General features: G+C 39.5%; 1 protein-coding gene across 7 annotated transcripts in view; it reads right to left on the reverse strand.

Annotated features, from left to right (window-relative positions):
* Positions 1-19,110, reverse strand: part of FGGY (FGGY carbohydrate kinase domain containing) — a 476,938-nt gene that overhangs the window by 118,305 nt on the left and 339,523 nt on the right. For all 7 annotated transcript variants that reach the window (XM_065912007.1, XM_065912026.1, XM_065912035.1 and 4 more), the window contains 2 exons: positions 17,253-17,314; positions 4,397-4,544 (listed from right to left, as the gene is read on the reverse strand). In XM_065912007.1, the coding sequence (XP_065768079.1) occupies positions 4,397-4,544; positions 17,253-17,314 (210 nt within the window). The remainder of the gene's footprint in view (positions 1-4,396; positions 4,545-17,252; positions 17,315-19,110) is intronic.

Here is a 19,110-nt window from a genome sequence, read left to right on the forward strand (position 1 = left end):
CAGCAAAGTTGAAGGAAACAAAAGAATATGCAAAAATCTGTTGCATTTCTATACACTAACAATGAAAGATCAGAAAGAAAAATTAAGGAAACAGTCTCATTTACCACCACATCAAAAAGAATAAAATACCTAGGAATAAACCTACCTAAGGAGGCAAAAGACCTGTACTCTGAAAGCTATAAGACACTGATGAAAAAAACTGAAGATGATACAGATGAAAAGATATACTATGTTCTTGAATTGGAAGAATTAATATTGTCAAAATGACTATACTACCCAAAGCAATCTACAGAATCAATGCAATCCCTATCAAATTGGCAATTTTCAAAGAACTAGGTAAAAAAAAAAAAATTAAAAATGTGTATGGAAACACAAAAGACTCTGAATAGCCAAAAGAATCTTGAAGTAGACTAGAACTGGAAGACTCATGCATCCTGACCTCAGACTATATTACAAAGTTACAGTAATCAAAGTAGTATAGTGCTGGCCCAACAGAAATACAGATCAATGGAGCAGTATGGAAAGCTCAGAAATAACCCCCCACATCTATGTTCAATTATTCTATGACAAAAGAGGAAAGAATATATAATGGAGAAAAGAGAGTCTCTTCAATAAGTGCTGCTGTGGAAACTGGACAGCTATATGTAAAAGAATAAATTAGAACATTCTCCAATACCATACAAAAAATAAGCTTGAAATGGATTAAAGACTTAAATATACAACCAGATACTATAAAACTCCTAGAAGAAAACAGACAGAAAACTCTTTGACATATAACAGCAACATCGTCCTGGATCCATCTCTTAGATTAATGAAAATAAAAACAAAAATAAACAAATGGGACCTAATTAAACTTAGAAGCTTTTTCACAGAAAAGGAAACCATAAACAAAACAAAAAGACAGCCCACAGAATTGGAGAAAATATTTGCAAATGAAGTAACTGACAAGGGATTAACCTCCAAAATACATAAGCAATTCATGCATCTCAATCTAAAAAACCAGACAACCTAATCAAAAATGGGCAAAACATCTAAATAGATATTTCCCTAAAAAGACATAGAGATGACCAAAAAGCACATGAAAAGATGCTCAACACTACTAATTATTTGTTGTTGTTGTTGTTCAGTTGCTAAGTCATGTCTGATTCTTTGTGATTATTAGAGAAATGCAATTCAAAATGCAATGAGTCATCACCTCATCAGTCAGAATGGCCATAATCAAAAACTCTACAAACAAAAATGCTACAGAGGGTGTGGAGAAAAGGGAACCCTACTACATTGTTGGTGGAAATGTAAGTTGGTACAGCCACTATGGAGAACAATATGGAGGTTTCCTAAGAAAACTAAAAACAGAACTACCATATGATACTTCAATCTCACTACTGGGCAAATACTTGGAGAAAACCATAATTTTAAAAGATACAGGCACCCCAACATTCATTGCAGCACTATTTACAATGGCCAAGACATGGAAGCAACTGAAATGTTCACTGACAGAACATTTTTTTTGTCCATGCTGAATGGACAAAGAAGATGAGGCACATATATACAATGGAATATTACTCAGCCATCCAAAAGAATGAAATAATGCCATTTGAAGTGACATGGATGGGCCTAGAGGTTATCATGCTAAAAAAAGTGACAGAAGTTGGACAGAGAAAGACAAATATCAATGACATTACTTATATGTGGAATCCAAAAAAATAATACAAATGAATTTATTTGTAAAACAGACTCATAGGCTTCAAAAACAAACTTACGGTTATCAAAGTGGAAAGGTGTTGGGGAGGGATAAATTAGGAGTCTGGGAATTAACATATATACACTACTATATATAAAATAACCAACAAGAACCTACTGTATAGCACAGAGAACTCTACTTAATGTTCTGTAATAACCTATATGGAAAAAGAATCTGAAAAAGAATAGATATATGTATATGTATAACTGAATCACTTTGTTGTACACCTGAAACTAACATAGCATTTTAAATCAGCTATACTCCAATATGAAATAAATTTTTTAAAAAAATGAGATTTGAGGAGAAATTTCTAGCCTAGAATTTCCTTTCTTGTATCTTATCTAGGTCATCTTCTCCTTCCAGTTTTGTGAGGTACATTCATAGAATGACAGCTATTCAAAGGTAAGGCCAACCCAAGGGCAATTGTGACGGGAAATCCCTGCTAAGAAACATCAGGTGATGTGTGAAGTATGTTTATGAAATGATAAAACTTCTAAAAAAGTAAATACAGGGACTTCCCTCACGGTCCAGTGGTTGAGACTGTGCTTCCAGTGTAGGGGGTGCAGGTTCAATCCCAGGTCAGGAACTAATACCCCACATGCTGCATTGCATGGTCAAGACATTAAATACATCCACAAACAAACCTGTATTCATATACTGCTTCAACAGAAAGAGAGATCATATCTCTAAAAATACAGCAGGATTTTTTGATACAGTTGGGCATATGTCCCCATGCAAGACATCCCCTTTGGTGAGTACATACCTATTTGTACTTAATCTAACAAGACAGATGCTCTTCAAAGCACTCATTGGCTTGTTTGGAATCCCATTCTGTGTTTGAGCTAACTTTATTGGAATCCTGATGATGGCAATTCTTAAGTCTCTGGATGTCAGGCTTGGTTTTAAGAAATAGACAAAGCCCTTGGGAAAAGGGCTTTGACAAAGCCCGTGGCACCTGCCAGGCTGGGTGGTGAGCTGGTACAGCAGGTGTCGCAAGGGAAGGACCTTAAGGGAAGCACTCTGGATCCAAGCCCTGGACTTCAGAGCCACCATCATTTTATGACACAACCCTGCTTTTCTGGGGGGGTCATTTTATGAACCAGTCATCCTTCTTAACTTCTTTAACATTTTTTAAAAGTTTTAATTTTTATTTCTTTGTTTCCAGTTTTTCATTTTTTTTTTTTTGGTTGTGTCTTGTGACATGTGGCATTATAGGTCCCCAACCAGGGATTGAGCCTGGGTCCCCTGTAGTGGAAGCATGGAGTCTTAACCACTGAACTGCTAGGGAAGACCCTTCTTTAACATTTTAAGTGTCTCCTATATCTTGCTTTAGATATTTGTCTCTAAGACATGGATTTTTGTATTCATACAAAATGTGCCCTTCCCTTAAGTTCTGTTTGTACCCAGAAAGTCAGCCATCTCAAAGTACGACTTTCCAGCTGTAGCCTAGGGCCCATGGACCTTTCGGGACATTCCTCTTCTGTCTCCATGGGCCAAATAGGAGGCCGAGTTCATTATTTTTTGCATGGGCATGCTTCATGAACTCCAGACAGACACTGCCCTCGCTACGTCCGATGTTCTTTGCTATCATGACTCCCTTTCATACACAGAAGTTGACTGTGTCAAATAGGTAATGAAAGGAAAGACTAGGTCTTTCTGTTGGCTACACAAAAATATTTAAAATAATCCTAATAGAATTAACCACAAAACCAAAGCTTGTTAAGTCTTGAAGCTCCTCAAGCCAGCAGGCCTGCTCCTCTGTCACATAGTGCATAAAGCTTGCACTGCTTGCGGCTTCCATTCTAAAGCCCTGCCGTAAGGCACCTCACACTTTGCTTCTCAATGGGACATCTGGATTCTGAATTCATGACTTCTTTTCCTCTTTGTGGTCTCTCCTGGCCTCTTGGACCTGAAGTTTATCTCTTTTTCCCTAGCTTTCACATGCTTTATCCATCCTCAAACGTGATTCTTAGCGCTAAGCTACTCTTAGCCACCCAATCTTGCTTGGCCATCGAGATATTATCTCTTAGCTTAGGTGGTTGTGAGCACTTCCACCAAGGGCATGCTGGCACCTCCAGCCCCAAATCTCTGAACTAAAAGTGAGTCTAAAGGTCACTAACAGCTGAATTTACCCACGAACATAAGTTATTAACTTTATTTTACTTTTACCAATGTTTATCTGAAATTCTAATAATGTTAGTGTACACTCTGAACATCCCTGACTCAGAGCCTAGGCAGATGTGTGGCTGTGGCAAGCTAGACCATGGGTGGTAATATTTACCACTTCTTTACCCAGCAGCCTGGATATGGAGATGGAAAACATGAATCCACAAACTGATGTAAATAGAAAAATTGCATAGGCAGGGGCTCAACTTCTAGTTGCTCCATGGGACAAAGAGGCAGCAGTAGCTAGAAGCAAGAAATCCTGCTTTTAACACTCTCACGGTTGGCTCAGAAACAATGGGAACTTTCAACAGATCGTCCTATGTAGTTGCAAGAACCCTCTCAACAGCAGTACATCTGCAAGAAGCCAGTGGGCTGTTGGCCGGCTTTGTTTATATTTCCACTTTTTTCCTTCTCCTCAACTTTGCTTCTTCCAACTCTGGAGCCCTTTGGCCCGCCTTCACCTTCGTGCAAGAACTGACTGTTACTTACCATGCCCTTTAGTGTCAGATCTGCTAAGGGAGACCGGTTGCCATGGAAATCTGGCCAAACATGTAAATCAACAGTGAGGAAACCCACAGGCTGAGCCTTCTTAATCAGATCCAGGTGACTGTTCAAATATGCATATACACTCTGGCGTCTGGAAGAGAAGAAGATGTTGTTTTTAAAAGGGGGGTTAGGGTCAGGGAGTAAACTGCTCTGCAGAAAGAAACTGTTTGTACTCCCACATCAGATCCAGAAAGTAAGTGGGGTCCCAAAAGCTTCAGCAAAGAAATTACCCCCGACTTATAGACATCAGCAAACCACACTCTCAGATCACATTGTGCTCTCACCAAGGACAGGAAACATGTCCTGGTGGAAGGTGGAAAGGTCTGGACGCAAAAGACCAGATCCAAGAATGTCTTTTCTCCATAGTAGGTATGTAACCATGAAAAAGTTATTCAAATTTCTGAATCACTCTCTTGGCATCTGTAAAAAAAGCCATTATAATTCCTGCACAACTGACCTCATAGGATTACTGTGAAGATCAAAGGAGACTATGCAGGTGAAGATACATGATTCTGCAAACTGTACAGTGCTGGACATATGTAAAGGATTTTTAAAAATCAGTATTACTAATTGTAACAATAATAATTTGACATATGGAGACAAATGTAAGTTCCTGGACTCAGGATGGGAGTTTGCTGAAAGCAGTGATAGGATGGGCTGGATGCAGTTGGTATCAATAGCTGGGAGACTTGATTTCCAACCCCAACCTACCTAATGACAATGCATTAGTTCTTGTTCTTTTTAAGGCTTAGTTTCTTTATATGTAGAATGAAACAGGCAGATGACCTTTCTGATTGTCTCATTCTATTTACTTGAGAGAGAGCCAAAGAGGTTGGGCTTGGGATGATGGGCTTAGGGCAGGCAGAACCAGGATCTGTATCCAAGACCATCCTGGATAGAGACCCTGGCTCTACCTGTTCTCACTGGGTGACATAAGCCAGTGACTTAACCTCTCTGAACTTCAGTTTCCCATACATATAATGAGTGGGAAATTTCACCTTACTGGGTGAAACTCATTGCATGACACAAAGATTAAAGTTGGTTAGCCGTCCTCTCTTTAAAGGTGCTTCCTTTTCTTGAACTGACAATTCTAGAAGAAAGTGGACTAGTATCCCATGCCACCACCCACTGTTGCCCCTGGAACCATAGCTTTAAAGTATAAAAACACAACTTGAATAATGGCAAGTAAAAAAAGCATAGAAGATCAATAACCAAAGGATGCTGATACATAAGATACCTAACATATTCATTATTTACATTTAAAATGCTTTAGGAGTACAGCTCAGTGGTTCCTAGTTCTAGTTTTGCAAAACTGAATGTCTTTCTGGATCCTATGAAATTCTTGAAAATTTTTTACACTAGGTATAAAGAAATAAACAAACAAGTGGTGGTTTTCAAACTCTTACAGCATATAAATTTTATGTAGAACTCCAAGATAGAAAATACAGAAAAACAAAAGTAATCTATGTAAGTACTTGCATGTGTATGTGAGAATGTGTGTGTGTGGGCGTGTGTGTTTGTGAGATGTATGCTGGGTGGAGGTGCGGGCAGTCATCCTTACCAGGCACTCTCTTTGGTCCTTGACCTGACATCTCATTCCCATTTGGAAAAATCTTTGAACCTATATCAGAAGATGAAGATCTTGTTGGGAAAAGGCTTACTAACCAGAGCAACATTAACTGCTGCTCCTTCAACCACAACCCAATGAGCCAGGTACTGGCAACACCCCTTATAGAGGGACTGTGTAAGGAGTGAAGACATGTGACCAAGTTCAAACTTAAACTCTCTCTGGGATTCTGAAGCCATGTGCTTTCTGTATCTCGGGCCAGGGATTATTTGTCAAAGCCCCAAGTTTAAGCTCTGTTTTAGAATGATTCTATGATAATGTTGGGCTTCCCTGGCGACTTAGTGGTAAAGAATCTTCCTGAAATGTAGGAGATGTAAGAGACTCGGTCTCGACCCCTCGGTTGGGAAGATCCCCTGGAAAAGGGCATGGCAATCCACTCCAGTATTCTTGTTTGGAGAATCCCATGGACAGAGGAGCCTGGCGGGCTACAATCTACAGGGTTGCAACAGTCTACACAGTTGGACGTAACTAAAGCGACTGAGTACAGTGCATGCAAGATAGTATTAGGCAAGGTCCTCTGAGGTCTTCATAGAAGACAAGGCCAGAACCACACATCTGGGGAGAATACGACTGTACCCTGCTTTTACACCTCCCAGCTTCTCTGCTCCTGGTCCAACAGAATCATCTGGTCAACAATGGCCATAAGAACATTCTTTCCACCTAGAAGTCAAGAGTCTGCATTAATTGTAGCTTCAGAAAAACATCACTGCACTTAAGAGTAAAGGGATTAAAAAAAAAAAGAGAACATGTCTATAAATCTTTTGTCTCTCAAGGAATCTCAGAGCAGGGCATTTGGTTTCAGACATCTGGGTCAATAAGAATCTATTGGCCTAATTACTATTGATTCGTCATTGTCTCATTTACTGTGGGTCTTTGCAAACAGTGAGATTCATTTAGCCTCTACATATATGGTCACTCATGCACTAATGAGATCCCTGGGGGATGGGGCATATGCTGACCCCTTTGACTCCTAACCTCCTCACAGCTGTATGTTTATTCTTTGAATGCAGCCATTCTCCTGCACATTTTTTCAATTATCCCTTACCACGTGTGCTATCTGAGTATATCATTCAAAATGAAATGCACTTGGAAAACATTAAAATAACAAATGCACATCATTATTCACATAACTTTAACCTTGCATGGTGCCTTTTTTGGTTCTGACTTTGTTTCAGTTTGTATGTTTTATCAATTCTTTCCCAAATGGTGGTCTGCCCTCTTTCAGCTTGGGAATCATATATTAACTGTTCCTAGTGGATCTGTCTCCTTCTTTCTCATGAAAATTTCAGGCTCATATGTCCTCTCTTAGAGAGAGAAATCCTTGCTCTCCTAGTCTTGGTGCCTATGAAGAAAATACAGTTTCAACAATCACGAAGCAACTTCACTGTGTGCCAGGTGGCTGACCAGACACAATAAACCTCTCCAAGCCCGGTTTACTTTTTTGCCATCAGGGCCAATACTTTTACCTTATAGGCTGTTCTGAAGATTAGATATGGAGTCCTGAGTACTATAAAATGACAGACGATCGATAAATAGTTCCCTCTTGTTTCTATCACAGGACATTCATTTATAGTTTTTTACAAATATAAGAGTCAGGGAAGATTTTTTTTTCAGACTTTATGGCTCACAATCTTCAATGCAGACAGCACCCTGGAATCTCTCCTTTCCTTCTCCATAAATCATTTAATTCTTTGGATTCACAGGCTGCCCTAAAGTACGGTTACCACACTTTCAAATCCCAAATCAGAACGCGTGGTGTAACTGAAGAATTTGTGCCCTTTCCAGGAGAAAGAGAAAGTCTTGGAAAAGAAGCTTCCACACTCTTTCTAGTTCCTCCTTCTTGACCCACTGCAAAAGGTATTCTGCTTGCACTTCCCCTCTCCCATACCTCACCCCATTCTACTAAGACTGGTCCCACCATAAAGATCAGTCCCCTCTTTGTCGCTATCTCCAATGGACCATGATTTACCTTTATTTCACTTGAACTGTCTTTTGCATTTTGTACCGCATGACCATTCCATACTCATTTGTTTTTACCCCCTTGTTTCCAGGCCACAATTCTCGTTTGGTTTTCTATCTCCTCTCCAGCTGGTTCTCTTCCTCTGTTTGTCCCTAAGTATATGAAGACTCCCAGAGTCCAGTCCATGGTCGTCTTCTCATTCTTTCTCTACCCTTGGATGAGTCCATCTTCCTTTCACGGCTCCAGTTAACTATCTAGCGCTGAAGACTTCCAAATATATGCCCCTATCTCCAGCTTCTTTCTCTGTGATGAGTTCCATGTCAAATATTCAAGCACCCATCAAATGCTTCTCCCTGGAAACCCAAAGGGACCTCAACTAAAGATACCTATTAGGACACACATTGTCTTTTCTGACACTCAATCTTCTTTCTATGCTCCTTGGTTTGACCAAAGTCAAGCTCACTTAACTTCCCTGGTGGCTCAGTGGTAAAGAATCTGCCTGCAACATAAGAGACATGGGTTCGATCCCTAGGCAAGGAAGATCCTCTGGAGAAGGAAATGGCAACCTACTCCAGTATTGTTGCCTGGGAAATCCCATGGACAGAGGAGCCTGGTGGCTACAGTCCCTGGGGTCACAAAAGAGCCGAACAAGACTTAGCAACTAAACAACAACAAAAAGCTCACTTAAGTGGTTGCTCAATCATTTTAGGGGCAGAATCAGAGTGGGTATCATATTTGACTTCTCTTTCTCCCTCAGTTTCCAAATTTTAATTTTCACCGGAATCTGTCAATTTATTATTTTAAATATTCCTCTAACCAGCAAACTTTTCTCTTGTGCAACTGCCATTCCTTATGCATGCCTCTTTAAATGCCCAGATTAGAGCTTTGGCCTCAGCTTATCTCCCCTATTGAAATTTTGCCCCCTCCAACTGGGTTTTCTGCACTCCTTCCTGGGTGGTTCATTGAAAATGCAACTCTGATTATGACTCCATACCTACCTAAAACTTTTAGTGGCTCCTTCCCATTGCCCTCAAGATAAAGCATAAACTTCCTTGTTTGACACAGATGTTCTTCCTTATTTAGTCCTCGTCACACTGTTCCATACTACAGATGTGGTTTCCATTCCTCCTCCCTCTTCACCCCTGCATACATCATACTCCAGTGACACTAAACTACTTCTGACTTTTCAAAGTATGCAGGTCTTAACCTCTGAATGTTTGCCTACTCTCCTTCTCTCCTAGAATTCTCTTCCTTGCCTCCTTTACCTGCCTATGGTAATCACTGTTCAAGACTCTTTTTATTTTTAATTGAAGTATAGTTGGTTTACAGTGCTGTGTTAGTTCTTGGTATACAGCAAAGTGATTCAGTTTATATATAAACAACTTGGGCTTCCCCAAGTGGCTCAGCAGGTAAAGAATTCACCTGCAATGCAGGAGACAAAGGAGATGCAGGTCTGATCCCAGGGTTGGGAAGATCCCTTGGAGGAGGGCATAGCAACCCACTCCAGTATTCTTGCCTAGGAAATCTCATAAACAGAGGAGACTGGCAGGCTATAGTCCATAGGGTCGCACAGAGACAGACACAACTGAAGTGACTGAGCACACACACACACACACACACACACACATATACAAACATGCATACACATATATGTATATACACACATATATGTATGGGTGTTATATATATATTTTTTTTTCAGATTATTTTTCTCTATAGTTTATTATAATATATAGAATATAGTTCCCTCTGCTACACAGTAGAACCTTATTGTTTACCTATTTGATATATAGTAGTTTGTATCTGGTGATCCCAAACTCCTTATATATCCCTCCTTACCCCCCTTTCCCATTTGGTAACCTTTGGTGTTTTTCCCTTCTGCTGTTCACATGGTTATCTCATTTTTATCCTTCTTGTCTTAACTGTGTTTCCATCAGCTAGGGTTCCCCTGATATTCGATGAATGTACTCTGTCAGTTTTTTTCATATCAGGCTTGGTCACCATATATTTATTTATGGATTTCTTTACTTATTAGCTGCCTGTGGCCTCCTGTGGACTTTAAGCTTCATGAAGGCAGACCATCACCAGTATATATTCAGAATTTAGCAGAGAACTTGGCACACAGTACCACTCAAGAGTATATATCAAATGAATGGGACTTCCGCCACTATATGATAACTGTCTCAATTTTATCTGCATCCATCTCTGGAATCTGAACTCCCAGGAAACAGTCACATCTTACTCATCCCACCAGGTGTTCAACATGGTTACTGAAATATAAATATTGATCCCACATGGAACATTAGAGGTTATTTTTTAACCTCTCCATCTCATTGTAGCACAGGGCTGCCAAAGAGTAGATTTCTGCAGTCACGTGGACACAGCCTTCCAGGCGTATGGATGCATCCCACAGAAGAGGGCAGAGAAAAGGAATAATCATCTCGTGACATCCACCCCCCTGCTTTCACTCATGTGCCAGGCACCACGTTGGGCAGCAGTGAATCTGCTGAGAGGCAGAAAAGAAAGAATTGATTTCCTAAGTCAGCATAGCCCTCAGTCTTCTTAGCACCCTAAAGAGCACTTTCTTATACTTGCCTGAAGAACAGAAGCCAAAGAAAGGCATTGTAATATCCAGCTTATGTCTATTTAAAAAAACATTTCTCATGCAAGAGACATTAAGAATTTACCGATTATCCTGGCACACCCTAGGGGATAAAAGGTGTTAATATCATCACCCTGGCTCTATGATTGCCAGAGCTCAGGGGAGCCTAAGTAAATACTTGTTGATAGACTGATGGTCCCAGTTGTTGGAATGAGGGACCAAGGTTGAAGAATCCATACAGACCAAGGGAACACAAGAATGGACAGTGAGGACAATGTTTACAAGTGGAGTCCCTGTAATACTCATTTGCTCATTGAGAATTAAATGAGATTATGTATCTAAACATAAATATATATATATATATATGTATATAATTATCACTAAGCACAGTGCTAGGCACATTGCAAATTCTTAAAAAATGTTCTCAGTCTTTCTTTCTTCAGGGGTAATTTATACAGATTTTAATGGAAAGATTTAGATATACCTTGAGATTTGGCATATGGGGGACCAGTACATTTTAAAAGTGATCCTCAGTGGGATTATGGAAATCACAGAAACAAAAGAGATTTGAAGAAGAAATCAGATCAAGAAAAATTGATTGTCCTCAAAGGAATAACAAGAAACTCCAGGGGAAGTGGGATAAAAGAAAGACAGACTGGGCAAGAGGATGGGAATTAGCAGAACCTTGCACCTCTGAGAGGCTGGAAGTGAACAAACTCACACCACTGCCTGCAGAGAGAGCTGCAAAAGTAGCTCAGAATGGGCTGGGCTTCTCTGTCTCCAGTCCTCCTCCTCCAGGAGATTATCAGCCTGCTGAGGTCAGGATCCCTGGATTCCACTGACCCCTCTTCCCACCAATGGTCTAGTTTATTGTCTATAGAGCACCCAAAGTCATCCTTTTAACCAAAAGTCTTTAATAAAGTCCAGTGGTCTCATAGCTTTCTACAATGACCCACATGGTTTGGCCCCTGGCTAAATTTCAGCTCTCTTCTGTCCCCCACTCTCTTCCACTTTGGTCCAGCCATAGTGACCTTTAAAATGTCTACTGAGTTTGCCAAGCTGGCTTCTGCCTCCAGGCCATGGGACTTGCTGTTCCTTTCATCAGGGGATCTTCTTTGCATAATCATGGCTTGTTCCCTCTCTTTATTTAGAGTCCTCTCTGAGTGCAACCTAATGAAGGATGGCTTCCCCACCTGAAATAGCTCCCATCCATCACCTCAACACCTCTCATTCTATGTCTCCTTACTCATCTCTATTTTTTTCTTTAGAATGATGACCAATTCCTGGAGTATGTGCTCTCTCTCTCTACAGATACGCACATACATACATATATATGTATGTATGTATGTGTATGTGCATGACCATAATTTCCATGAAAACAGGGACTTTTTTATTTCTTTGTTCATTGTTATACCATAAATGTTCATAAGACACTTAGCAGACAGTCAGAGACCCAGATTTTAACCTTGGCTCTGCTGCCAACCTTGAATCCAGCACTTGTGGATTATTATCTTCCCACCAAATCCTGCTATCATCATAACCTCATTCTGAAACACTGGTAAAGAGTCTTTAAGAGAAGTAAGAAAATAATAGGCAATCTAGAGGAAAAGAGCTGAAGTTATAATTAATGGAAGGTGATCTCTGGCAAAGTAGTAAAATATTTGGATATTGGGCCCCACACAGGAAGAGACTTTGGTTGTCATTTACATGCATGGGTACATCTAGTTACTGTTTACTCACTTCAAAATCTCATAAAACAGTCCTCTTCAGGATGAACTCTACAAGGAGTACAGTAAATACAGAATATAAAGTATTAAGTCTGTTTATCAACATTTGTCTCTATGGTTTCAAATAGGATTTGTTGATGCTAAGCTCTGAGATAGGGGTGACCTGCATTGGTGTTTTCAGAGAGCCCCAAGTCACATCAAAAGAGGCATACAGTTTTTCATTCCAAGGGATTTGTTGTCCCTTCCAAATAACCAACTTCACATAATAACAACTATTCTTATTTGGTTCTAAGATTTGAAGTATAGTGAGTGCTATAGTCCTGATACAGTCTATTTATAGATCTGATAAAGAGAGACACATTTTCCTTTGCAAGATAATAGAAGGAAACTAGAAGGGAAGAGAATCAACACTGAATGCCTACTAAATATATGAGCTGGAGATAAAATATAGAATTAAATGAAGCCAAGGATGTAGATGGGGTTATGGAAAAAAACCACAAAGACAGAATAGCTCCAAGAATGTAGCTGTGATGAACTCTGATGTCAGTGATCAAGGAGATTAAGAAAGAGTCAGACATACAGAAGCAAAACTAGGTGAGGATGACATTCTAGACAACCAAGGGAAGAGAGTATTGGAAAGAGAGGAGTGATCACTGGTGCTGCATGCAGCTGGAAGCTCAAGGAAAGGGAGTGGAAGGCATCCTGAGTTTGCTGAAAACTGGAATAGTAAGTGTTTCAGGGGCTGATGACAGCATTCAAACTCGAGTAAGCAAGGGTAGAGTGAGGAAACTGACCAGGAGTACAGGCAATGCTTTGGGGCAACTTAGCTCTAAAGAGAAGGAAAAATACAGGGAGGTAGGAGGAAAGGGGGATGAAGTCAGTTGGCACGTGAAGGGATGTGGGATTTAAACCGAGCCTGACTTTAAGAGTGAATTCTATAAATTAATGCTTCTGGTCCACCCTATGCTGTACTTTCTCTGAGTTTGCATGCTAATCCATAAATTCTTTCTTCCTATTTCAAGTAGAAACTACTTACATGAGGTTCAGCTACAGAAGAAAGTTCTGGAAATTTTGAGGATTTCATGACAAAGTCTAAACTATCCCTTAGGTTTGTGTTGAGCTTTCAGGTCTTCAGAGACTGGCGTTCCCATGGTCTATTTTCATCCTTATAATACTTGGAAAACGAGTTAAGCAGGGTGGTATTATTGTAATTTTATGGGTGAGGAAACTGAGTCATCAAGAGATTTATGGCAGAATTGGTACAAGAAGCCAAGACCTCTGATTCCCAGTCCAGTGTTCTTGCTACTCCCTGAGAAGGCAGGCAGGTGATATATGATGGACAACTGCTGCTTAACCCTAGAACGATCCCCTCCAAAAAAAAAAATGCTCCTCTTTTATGATCATTTGTAATAGCAGTAGAAGTTGTGGTAGTGGTGGTTGTCATTGTCATTGTACAGTTTATGAAATCTTTCCAAACACTCAAATTCTTGGAGTTACCCACAGCTGGCTCTCTCCTCTCTACCGGGCTCTCTATCCCATGTCAGTTAAGGAAACTAAGGTTCACACAACAATGCATGTGAGAGCTGGGATTTGAACCCAGATCTTGGAATTCTGTATTTGCACTCTTTTCTGTGGGTTAGAGGTTTATAAATGCTGGAACTCCTCGAGAATCTGATAAAAGCTATGGTCTCTCTTTCCAGAAATATACACATAAATATGTAATCAACAAAACTCTGCACACAATTAGTGGTTCACTGATGATCTGAGGTTAGGCATCCCTCCTCTAGGTTATGTGAACTCTAAGCCAACTAAAGTGCTAATTATTGGTTAAGTGGTGTGATCTCTCTGGTACAATGATAATGACCTTGTACTAGAGACTCCTAGAAGGGAAAAACATACGAAGCCCTTCTGAGACTCTTGGTCGGGGTCAAACTCCCTCTATACCCTGACAACACGGTGTTTATATTCCAGTCAGTATGCACTTCCTTCTGCGCTGTGCAGGTGTGCCTTGCCATGATTGCACGTCCCTTGGTGGAAAGGAAATGTCTAATACAATTGACTACAACACCTTTTATCACTATCTCTATCATTTACTGAATACCTATTACAGGTCAGCAATTGTCATTGTATCCCAGACACTATTCAAATTCATTTAATCTTCTCAACAACCTAATGAGGTGCTTACTGTTATTTTCCTGTAGAGTGAAGCATGAAGGCACAGTGAGGTTAAATAAGTTGTGAGGGTGACAAGCTCCTAAGGGCTGAAGCTGAGACAGGCAATTTGACTCCAGAATCTATGATAATAACCTTCACCTTAGACTTTCTCCCTTTTGCCAGGTACTAGCTACACTAATGGAACTTCTCTGATAATATTATAAAATACCTTATTTTGTTAAAAAGCCCAACAACTAGCATTAATATCATGAAATTAATTTGATAATTATTCTTCAAACTTTTTTTCAAAATAATTTTAGATTTACAGAAAAATTGCAAAAACAGTATGCAGACTTCCCTTATACTCATCATCTAAGAAATTAACACAAATACTATAGTATTACTAATCTCTGTGCTTATTTGAATGTTGACAGTTTTTCCCCACTAATGGCCTTTTTCTGGCTAAGATCAAAACCAACCCACGATCATATATTGTTTCCAGATGCAGTAGCATCTTAGTCTCTTCAAATCTGGGACAGTTCTCTAGTAATTCCTTAAATTTCATAGTCTTTGAGGCATGTTTGCTAATAATTTTGTAGGATGTCCCTCAATTTGGGTTTACATAATGTTTCCTCATGTTTAAACTGAGGTGATGCATTTTTGGTTAAACATTACAAAAGGATGCTGCATTCTTCTCAGTGCATCATAAAATGAGGTCCATGTTGCTGATGTTTCTTATTGCCAGTATTGTTAGTCTTGATCACTTGGGTAAGGTATTGCCTGCCAAATTTCTCCACTGTGAAGTTAAGATTTCTTCACTGTTTATCTTTTATTTTAGTAAGTATCTTACAGTGAAATACTATGGGGCTATGTTAATACCCTGCTTTTTAAAAAAATTTATTTATTTTTTTATTGAAGGATAATTGCTTTAAAGGATAATTGCTTTTGTTGCTTTCTGTCAAACCTCAACATGAATCAGCCATGGGTATACTTATATCTCTTTCCTTTTGAACCTGCCTCCCATCTTTCTCCCCATCCCACCCCTCTAGGTTGTTACAGAGCCCCTGTTTGAATACCTTGCTTTGTATCAGACTCTCACTCACTAATTTTATTTATTTACTTGAAATACAGTTGATTTAAAGTGTTGTGTTAGTTTCATGCATATAGCACAGTGATTCACTTACACATATACACATATTCCTTTCCATTATGGCTTATTACAGGATATTGAAAGAAGTTCCCTATGCTATAGAGTAGCACCTTGTTTTTTTTTTTTAATATATATATATATATTTATATTTTATATATAATATAATATATATTATATATATTTATATATATATATATAGTAGTTTGTATCTACTAATCCCAAGCTCCTAATTTAATCCTTCCCCAACTTTCCTCTTTGGCAATCATGAGTGCTAGGTGTACACATTGCTATGAAGGTGTCATTACTTCTAAGCCATCTTAGCAGAGATCACTAGAGAACAAATAAATATGTCACATTCACTCACACATGAATATATGTATCTATATTTATTTCTACCTAGATCCAGCAATATATAAACTAAAAAACCACAAGTTGATACTGATACCTCTGATTTCCATCCATTACCATACTGTTCATTCTAACTTTCTCCTTTTTTTATCTATGGGAAACCTGGTTCCCATCATCTGCAAAAAAAAAAAAAAATCTATTTTTCTGCTTAACTATAGTATATACATAAAGAATTTTTGGAATAGCTAACTGATACTATAAAAAACAAACTCGTTAATAACAGTATATTATTTATGTAGTTGTTTCTATCTTTAGCCATACAGCATACTCTCAAAATATTCTTTCTCAGAGTTACTTAAGTTAGTTTTTTTCTTTCTCAAATCCCTGTTAGTGTGATCATGTTATTATTAATATAATAGGTTCCTTTTTTTTTTTTACTGTTTGCATTTCACCCCCATCACACATCTATCCAAGTATCTATCTATCCATCCATCCATCCATCCCCCATCCATCTATCTATTACTTATTTTCAGAGGGACATGAAGCATCATTATGATTCCAAGAGTCAGAGCTACATAAGAAGGCATACTCAAAGAAGTGCTGTTCCCTGCTTCTACCCTGTCCCCATTTCCCCAGTATTTCCGTCGCATTCCTACCCACACCCCGCTATAGTTAATAACTTCATTAGCTTCTGATTTAACTTTCCTATACTTCTTTTGCATAAATGAGTAGATACACATGTATTTTCTTATATCACCTTCTTTCTACATAAAAAAGAGTATACTGCAAAACTCCTTTATACTCTGCTTTCTTCCCTTAACAATATATTCAAGAAACCACTCCTATCAGTTGCTATCCTGTTTCATAGATGAAAAGACAGGCTTAGAGAGATCGAATAACTTACCCAAGGTCACACAGCTAAGAAGCAGAAAAAGTGTTTGAATCCAAGAAGTTCTGACTCCAAAATCCACGCACCCTTTCTACATCAGAGCATTTCAACCATGGACACTAGAATATTTTATGGGGATGTCTAGGTTCTTTGTGAGTTATCGTAGGCTGTTTTGAAAATGAATACATGTATGTTCTGAATCATCCAGATGACTATCTTATAACCAAGAACTGCCAGGCATTTTCATTGCTCACAGAATCTGAAAATCATGCAGCCGCCTAAAGTCAGCGCCACCAGCGCAGCTGGGCGGGGAAATCTGTAGGGAACAGAGTGAGCCATTACCTGGCTGCGGCCTTGGCTTGGAGTTCAGGGAAGGCAGCGTGGCCCTGCACCACGTGGTCTATCTGAAACACAAGAGAGAGGGGTCAGTTTTATAGCTTCTCTAGTTTATGTTTAAACCAGAGGAAGATATATTAAAACGTCTGTTTCTTTCAATTCCTTGTCTACAGAGGAGCCAAGAATGCTAAAAAGCTAACTCAGCAAGAGTGTCTCAGTCTTTCAGAAATCTAGCTTTGTTTAACCAACTGCTGGCTTCTTGGATTTATAAAACAAAGACGTTTAAAGAGAAGAACAATAGGAAATGAAACTCCCAAGGCTGAACTGGTAGAGGTAGGTAGTGTCAGATCTAAGAGTGAGGTTTGACAGAGGTGTGAGAAGGAGCCATAACTCAAATAACTCAGGGTAAGTGTTTGGGATTGGGGAGGGGTCTCGGGTATGAAAAACACTGACCTCTGGGTTACATTATCTGCCCCTCCTCCTGTTACCCCATGCTATCACCCCAGGGCAAGCCAGACCTTGAATTACTCTCTGCATCTTACTAATGGAAAAGCTGAGTGAAAGAGACTGTGAGGAGGGAGTCTGAGCTTAAAAAAGCACCAAAGAGTTGCCCCAGAGCTGTCAAGAGAACCTCTCCTGACAGAGGAGTTATCCTGTGGGAAAGTGGGACAGAGCTTTCCAAGGACAGAAATGCCTGAGCTCTGTGGACAATGGTCTTCTCATTTGAAATTCCATGCCTAGGAGTTATTCCTTAATCCACTTGGTGGCTCTAAACAAAATAATATGTGCTAAGTATCAGGAAGGGATGTGCTTCCCCATGCTGTGACTCTGCTAAAACACACCCAACGCCCGGCTTGAGTTCCTGAACCTAATCTGTGTATTTTCTCAGTGTTTACATGAGTCTCCAAAACAACCATGCTGACCTATTTATTTTCATTCAAACTACGAACAGACCAGTTACTGTGGCCTCATGGAGATAGTTTCTCTGAGCATGCCTCTGAAGAGTCAGGACTGTGTAAAGAGAAAGCAGCTTTGTTCTGGAGTTGCTGAGGCTGGGTCTGGGGTTCTGGCTCCGATAGAAACTAGTTGTGTGACTTTGTGCAAGTCATTTTACTGCTCTGAGCCTCAGTAAGCTTCTCTCCCCCTTTCCCTATCCTAGTATTCTTTTAAAACAGGGTTTCTAGGACACAGATTGTGCTTACCACAATGCCAACAGCAGTATAAATGATACCACCTAAAATTTACTGACTCATTTACTATATACCAATACTAAGCTACGCATTTTTACATACATTATCTCATTTATCCTCACAACACTTCTGTGAAGAAGATACTATTATCCACCATGGAGGTGAAAAAAACTAGAAGAGATTAAGTATCTTGCCTAGGGTCATAGGGAATAAGTGGCAGATTTAGGTTTCAAACCTAGGTCTCTCTATTTAAAGTCTCTGGTCTTTAACACTATGTCACATTGTCTCCTGAACTTCTAGGTATAAGATGTTAAATTCTATTTGTGTTGAGCTGCAAAAATGTTTTAAAATAACACCAAAGCAAGTGGTCATTTCAATGGAAAGAAAGTCATTCAGGTTTTGAATATTTACTTCCTGAAGGTCCAATTTTCGGTTACTGTAATGAGGCACAATCTGAGCCTTAAAGAGTTTGCAATCTAGTAGGAACATCACAATGAACCCACTGGCATCAATAATGGATAATTAAAGTCATTACTTGATTTGATGCTAATTTCTATGGGAAGTGCTTTCGGAGGTCAGAGAAAGGGGATTTAGATGAGCTTCTCAGAGGAACCACAGAGCCTAGCATGTGAACCACACGCATGAATGCAGTTATATGGCATTTGCCAACTGCC

The sequence above is a fragment of the Muntiacus reevesi genome, chromosome 1 (genome assembly GCF_963930625.1).
Source record: "Muntiacus reevesi chromosome 1, mMunRee1.1, whole genome shotgun sequence".
Classification (NCBI taxonomy): domain Eukaryota; kingdom Metazoa; phylum Chordata; class Mammalia; order Artiodactyla; family Cervidae; genus Muntiacus; species Muntiacus reevesi.